The 7,539-nt window shown below is 41.2% G+C and overlaps 1 protein-coding gene across 1 annotated transcript in view; it reads right to left on the bottom strand.

Annotated features, from left to right (window-relative positions):
- Positions 1–7,539, bottom strand: part of TENM4 (teneurin transmembrane protein 4) — a gene marked incomplete at its 3' end in the record, with an annotated part of 106,595 nt that overhangs the window by 66,713 nt on the left and 32,343 nt on the right. Inside the window, exon 4 of the mRNA XM_009697332.1 lies at positions 2,403–2,522. Coding sequence (XP_009695634.1) covers positions 2,403–2,522 — 120 coding nt within the window. The remainder of the gene's footprint in view (positions 1–2,402; positions 2,523–7,539) is intronic.

A 7,539-nucleotide genomic window follows, 5' to 3' on the forward strand; every position in this document is an offset into this window, starting at 1 on the left:
TCAGCTGGAGGTTGGGAAGGACATGGTGTGAAAGGAACATCCCTGGCTTGAACTGCCAGTAGAATTAGGTTTATAGCAGAGAGGACTTGCCATTCACCACCCAAGAACTGGAAAGAAAAAGTTACTCAAATATTACAAAGGTCTGGAGCTCGGATAGCAGCGCTCACCTCCGTGCCCTGTGCCTGTTTAGCTTACGGGTATGTTTGCTGCCTAGAGGTGCGATTTAAGAAAAAGTCCCTCTGTGCTAGGTACAGCACAATTGCAATGCAAAGAGATGGTCCCTTCCTCAAAGTACTTGTAATCTAAATGAAAGATTACACATGGTAGTTGGATATTGTATAGACAACAAGGAAACAGGTGGAAAAAAACGTTATGGCAGGCATTATTGTCCAGGAATTTTGCAGGCATATTTATCTGTTCTAACAGATACAGGTTTTGTGCTGGTCTACACAGCAATCTGATCTTGAGAGTGCAGTTTGGATCTCACTTTCACACAAAGTAGGTTCAGTAAGGTTGACAGAGATACTCATAGCATAAATCTTCAAGACTTTCTCCTTTTTGCAGTAGTGCCCAAGCTATGGGCAATACAAAGGCACCAGCTCCAGAGGCATCCTTTTCTGGAGACTACTAGTTTTCCTGGGATGCCTCTTTATTACCTGGATTTTATTGTCACGTCATCCAAGAGGTAGAGCATCACTTGGAAAGCTTCCTAGTCACCATCGGTGTAACAGTAGGTGCAAACTCCCCTGAGCATGAGCAAGGCAGCATTAAACACGCGTTGCTGGCACATATTCCTCTTTCATTAGAATTCTATCAGCTTCTCTGGCCAAGTCAAACCTTTAATGAAAGTCGTGGATCGGAGAGGTGTTAAAATCTATAAATCCTCTCCCAAGTGCTAGTGGTTAGTAGTCAATACATAGAGCATGTGCAGCTGGAACCCCTTGTGTTTCATTTTTGTTCTTAAAAGAAAGGGAGCCAATTAGCACTGACAGACAAAAGATAAGATGAAAGACATTCCCAATTTGCAATGCTTTTGTTTCGGCTGAGCGTGATTGCTCAGATTTGAAGCACTTGCCTCTAACACAACTGTAATCTTAATGACTTCCTCCTAATCATTTCAACATGAATTAGCAAGAATAGAGCTATTGGGAACAGGAGACATCTTTTCTTTACGTGTATGGGCATTGCATTGCCCAATTATGTTGGTTAAAGTTTCTAGGTGATATCACAAAGTTAATAATAATAAATAAGAAGAATAGAATAGACTATTTCAGTTGGAAGGAACCTATAACGATCATCTAGTCCAACTGCCTGACCACTTCAGGGCTGCCCAAGTTAAAGCAGGTTATTAAGGGCATTGTCCAAATGCCTCTTAAACACTGACAGGCTTGGGGCATTGACCACCTCTCTAGGAAGCCTGTTCCAGTGTTTGATGATCCTCTCGGTAAAGAAATGCTTCCTAATGTCCAGTCTAAACCTCCCCTGGCACAGCTCTGAACCATTCCCATGTGTCCTATCACTGGATACTGAGAGAAGAGCTCAGCACCTCCCTCTCCACATCCCCTCCTCAGGGAGCTGCAGAGCGCAATGAAGTCGCCCCTCAGCCTCATTCTCTCCAAATGAGACAAACCCAAAGTCCTCAGCCGTTCCTCACAGGACATCCCTTCCAGCCCTGTTACCAGCTTGGTTGCACTCCTCCAGACACATTCAAGGACCTTCACATCCTTCTCCAGTTGTGGGGCCCAGAACTGCACACAGTATTCAAGGTGAGGCCACATCAATAATGAATACAGCAGAATAATCACCTCTGTTACCTGACTAGTGATGCGGTGTTTGATGCACCCCAGGATGGGGTTTGCCCTCTTGGCTGCCAGGGCTCACTGCTGACTCGCATTGAGCTGCTGTTGACCAGCACCCCCAGATCTCTTTCTGCAGGGCTGCTCTCCAGCCACTCCTCTCCCAATTTATGCTTGTGCTTGGCATTACTCTGTCCTAGGTGCAGAATCTGGCATTTTGACTTGTTAAATTTCATCCCATTAATCATAGTCCAATGCTCCAATCTATCTAGATTCCTCTGCAAGGCCTCTTGTCCCTCAAGAGAGTCAGCAGCACCTCCCAGTTTGGTATCATGAGCAAATTTGCTAATGGTGCATTCAACTCCTGCATCCAGATCGTTGATAAATGTATTGAACAGGACTGGCCCTAGAATTGAACTCTGAGGAACACCGCTGGTGACCAGTTGCCAGCCAGGTGTAGCCCTGTAACAACTAACAATAATGCATGAACATCTTCAAAATGCATCAACAATAAACGTGCTCTTGGAAGGAGTTTCTCTTTAGCGTTGATGGTAATAATACTGTAACTGCTGCTTGAACACTGTAAATCCTATGCAGACATCCTACCTGCCATCTTGTCTGCTGATTGTGTATCCAAAAAGAGGATTGTTGACAAAGCTGATGTTCACTCCAACTAGAGGGGTCCCATCTGCCGTCACCACCTGGCCTCGAATCACACATGCATGTCTGCAAGAAGGAGAAAAATGATAAGAAATAGTAAGTCTTTTGACAAATTCAGGTTTTTCATCTACTTCTGTGGCTGGGAATTCCTATGGATTAGAAAGTCCAGGCCCTTATGTCCTGGAAAGCTGGGGCCATGCCGTGTGTCTTGATGGTGGGATGCTACTCTTGACAACTTTTGAGTTGTTTAAGAACATTCGATACCTAAAATGAGGTTTACCTTTAACTTACTCTTGAAAAGCAACAGTTGCAGCATTATACTTCATTAACTATGGACTTCTATAGGGTTCACATCACACTGGAATTTGCTATAAGCAACTAAGTTTCACAGTGTCTTGACAATATTGCCCTAATTAAAGGCAAAGTACATGTTAAAATCAAAGAGAACAGAAACCTAGCAAGCACTACATGGACATATTTAAGGCACAAAAGCCACAGAATCACCCTGACCAAGGCTTGACAGCTCATTTCTCCCACACTTGGGAAAACCACGACAGATAATTTGCTAGGTTCAGATAGCTTCCCTACAAACTGCTTGGGGAACTGAGCACACTAACAGGATGGGTTTTTTCCTCCCATCTTTTTCTTTCAAAGTTTGGTAGATTGCACTATTTTATAGGCTACATCTATTCCAATTACTCTATGTTCTGTAATGTGCTCTTTTATCTAAGGATTTCAAGGATCTTTACAAACATTGATTAATACTGCAAGATAGGTATTTTACAGAGAGGGGAAATAAAGCACAGAGTGATTTTCAGTTGTCCAAGGTCAGTCAGAAAATCTGCAGGAAAGCCAGAGTCAGATTTTCTAGGTTCTTATTCCAATGTCTGTTTCCAGACCTCTAAGTCATTACTACATTGCTACCTTAGGAGCTTCCCATAAAGACAAAGCATCACATGTCTGTGAGAGTGTCTGAACCCAATTTTTGGCTGAAGGTAACTATTTTTCTGAGCAGCAACAGCAAATTGTGGTGTCAGTGTGCTAACGTGACCCAGTGAGTGATTTTCCTAACTGCTGTCCTGCTGGAGAGCAGAGATTGAAAACCAATGTTCCTACAGGTGCAGGACCAGATCTCAGCTAGAGTAAATCATCCCAGCTGCACTTGCTATCTACACATTTCAACTGAGAAATGTCTCTTTATTGGTTCACTGAGGTAAAGGATGGTATCTGCAAAGTTTTGTAAAGATGATTTCATAAACACGGATCATCAGGGAAAGATCAAGTTATTTTCTTACAGTCTACCTAACAATCTGATATTGTATAACGCAAGGAGATAAAGTATAATTTCTAGTTAAAAAGGGCTGCACTATTTGTATATTCTGCAGCACAGAAAACAGACCATTTGTCAGGGAGTCTTAAACAAAACTCCTACTGATTTAAATAGAGAGTTCCAATATTAAGAAAAATTCTTGAAGCATTTCCAGAAATGTGTCAGCAATCTAAAATGTGACCGAATTCATATACAATTTTGGAACAGGTCACAGGAAAATGAGATAATGGAAATGATTTTTCTGTCACTGAGTTTTCTCTGATATATCATCACTGGCTTGTTAGGGGTCATGTAAGAAAAGACTTGGACCCAGCTTGGAGCTAATAATATTCTTAATACTTCTGTTGCTTCTCCCAATGAAGGCTCTAACTCTGCTTCCCATATACAAAAAACTTAAAATAATATTCCAGTACAGTATTATGCACATCACTCTCTAACACACAGGCAAAGCATAACTCAAAGGATCATGATACCATGGAATATGCTCAGAAAAATGTCAATGCTTGGAATAATCCCACTGAAGTCAACAGGTCACCAACTGGAAATGCCATTTTTGCACAAAGTGAATGTATCTCATCCCATGTCTGAGCTAAGAGCAGAAGCTAGGCCTTCTCTTCCCAGATTTTTCCATGATCCTCTCCACCCTGCCCCATCACTTTTTCCATCCTTTAGAGAGATCTGAGAAAGGGTTTGAAACTGTTGTCTTAGCTTCTCATCAAATAGCTGCACATTTTGTGAAAGGCAAGGAATCGCTACAGACTGTTGCTTGAAGACTAAGACCTGAGCATGAGGGACTTGGTATTCTGAATTACTGACAGTATATTCAAGTCAACACTAGGACTATGAATGTTTTAAAATACTTGAGAGACAAGATCATATATTTTTGTGAATCCAAAAAGAACACTTCCACCTGTTGTTTTTTCCTTCCAAGCATTAAAAGCAAGCAAAGGAAAAAATACAACATGCTGCAGATGTCTCTCCTGCTGTCCTACATGAAACACATGTCCAAGCAGTTGCAAACTTCTAAGTAATATTGCAAGAACATTGGCCTAGATCCTCAGCTCATGTTAACGGCGGGATGTGCTTTGTATCAGCAAGCATCTGGTCCATTACATATCACTGACAACTATTTCTACAATAACAGGCACCAGCACAACACGGACAAACAAAAGAGCTTCCTCTCGCCTTGGCAGATGTAACAAATGCATTCGAACTCCCACCTTCCCGGAAAAGACTCAGTTCCCAGTCTAGATGGTGCTTTAGAGCACTGCGTTCCAACTCCATTAGCACATCTACGTGCTGACTAACTCGGACGATGCTGGCATCTCTTCTCAGGGAAGCAGCTCATCAGCAAGCCCAGCTGTATCCACCACCCTCCCGAGGACTATAACAATAGCTTTATCTACATGCTATAAGGAAAGATGTTCCCACAAAGGGAAAACCACAGTGATAAAAAGAAGTTGGAGTAACATGCACAAATCTGAGTTCAGTTAAAAGCGGGAGGGATGAAAACTGGAGCAAAACCAAAGCCCAGACTCTGCCTGATTAGAGTCTCAAATCTTCTTATTCCCTGGGCGACAAAATTTGCCCCATTTGGGAAAAACAGTTAATACAGTGTGTTGGAAGCAGCTGGCTTCTCTAGTGTCAATGTGTCCTTTCTGGAGGCAAGATCGACTACCCACAACGCGCCAAGCCCCCCAGGAACCTGGGTAATGCTAATTTAGTCAGCCATTTCCTTCAGAAGACCTTGGTCTAAATGCAATTACTCTACAAACAAGTTAAGTGGTACTGCTAAGATGCTCAGCTCCACTAGAAGGTCTCCCAACATATTTACATAAAATTATATCTCATGTTAATAGAAGAGATTTATTCCATCAGTCTAGGCCTGCCAGTGCAGACTGTTTTCTGCAGCTGAGCAAAATTGAATTTCTTGTAGCTGGAGCCTCATCTTCCCAATGAATCATTAACAGATTCCACCTATTGCCTCTGTTTTCTGGCTTTTGTTTTGCTTTGTTTTGTTTCCTTCACTACTTTTACATGGAGCTGTGTGGATTCTTGTTTTATAATGAAAAGCAGTCTGCTTTTTTCCTCTTCTTTAATTAGACTTTTCCTTTCCTTTTTTTTTCTTTTTTCAATTTGTCCATAAAAATTTCCCTGAAAGACCAAATCATTGTCAAAATGTTATCTAGAATGCCAGATGGTGTATCAGAGAATTTTACACCATTGCTTTGTGAAGTCATTCTTTATTCCCTAGAAAATTAAATTAAGTCCTCCTGAGAAGATCTGGGCCACAGTGGCAAAACAGACAGGGGTGCACTGATGCCTTTGCATTCCCATTGCTTATATATAAAGAAAGTTTGACAGGCTGTCAACAAAATTCAAGCAGACAAAACCAGCTTTAGAACAGAAGCCAGAAAAGTAAATTCCCAAAAAAGCCATTTCACATTATGGGAGCACATTAAAGATTTGTCTTTAATACTGACTATGATCCAATGTCTCATAACTTAGATATTGGCCTTTCCAATACTTCTTGTTCATAGATGTTTTCTGCTGACACTGCACTTGGCACTGGGAAATAGACAAAAATACTGCTTCTGCTAATCATTTTTCATTGGGAAAAGAAAATTCCATGCATCTTAACCTCCTTTTGCTGCAAGAAATGTATATTCTTTCCTTGACTGAGTATAGGCACCGTGGAAAATCTCACTACAATGAATTTCTGCAGCTCCTCAAAATATTTCCACTGTAACTCATTGTGCCTTCTCCTTTAAAGGTTTCAGATGTGTGGAGATGGTTATCTCGACTGTTTAGCCATCCTCAGCCAAGTTATTCATAATAAATATTTCAATTTGCCACTATAAATCTCTTCATCTCTTTGAACTTACTTACCACTTCCATGTTTCATTGATGTATATATATCTGGGATTTATCCTTCTGCTCTGAACGAAACTTCAACAGAGCACCACAGAGTGACGCTCTAGAAAGTTATTACTCATTGAGAAGAGCGTTATTAATGAAATTAGGTGATCTCAGTTCTATTTCTTCCTCTGCTACAGATTTTCTGTGTGACACTGGTCATGTCAGCTAGTCTATATGTGTCTTTGCATTCCACCTGCCAAATAACAATCGAGGCACATACCCTCCTTACAGAGACATTGGAATGATAATTGTAGTAATCTGCTAATCCCTTGCATAGGGATTTTTACATTCTCATGGCACTTCATCTGTGATATGCTCAGGCACTTTGCTGATAAGTGCCTATAAATACAGTCATTTGTTACAAACACAATCTCATGGCTTTAGTTGCTGTGACCTTTTTGCTTGATAATAACACAGAATGAAGCAAAATGTACCTTGCCCGTTTTGGGTTGAATGCACCTGTCTCATGTTAAACAACCTCAGGGCAGTCTAGCACTAGGATAGATAGAAAAATTGGTAGAATGCCAGGTAAAAGCTAAGGGCATCATGATCAAACACATGGACACAGAGGAAATGTCTGAGCTGGCAGATGAAGGACAAAAGAAGAAGAGGAAACAGCAGAACATACAGACCTTCAAGTTCATTGCTTGTGGCAGTATTTCACTCAAAAGCTGTCTGTAAAAAAAGCCCTGCCCACTTGCCTCTTAACTGTGCAGAAAAGTCTTTCCTTGAACTGACTCAATCCCTGTCTGGCTTCTTCAGTTTAGTTTAGCTGTAGTGAAAGCTTAAACTTGAAACCTACCTACTGATTTTAGCTGTCAGCTGAATTAAGGA

Source organism: Cariama cristata, unplaced genomic scaffold (assembly GCF_000690535.1).
Source record: "Cariama cristata isolate BGI_N322 unplaced genomic scaffold, ASM69053v1 scaffold7523, whole genome shotgun sequence".
Classification (NCBI taxonomy): Eukaryota; Metazoa; Chordata; class Aves; order Cariamiformes; family Cariamidae; genus Cariama; species Cariama cristata.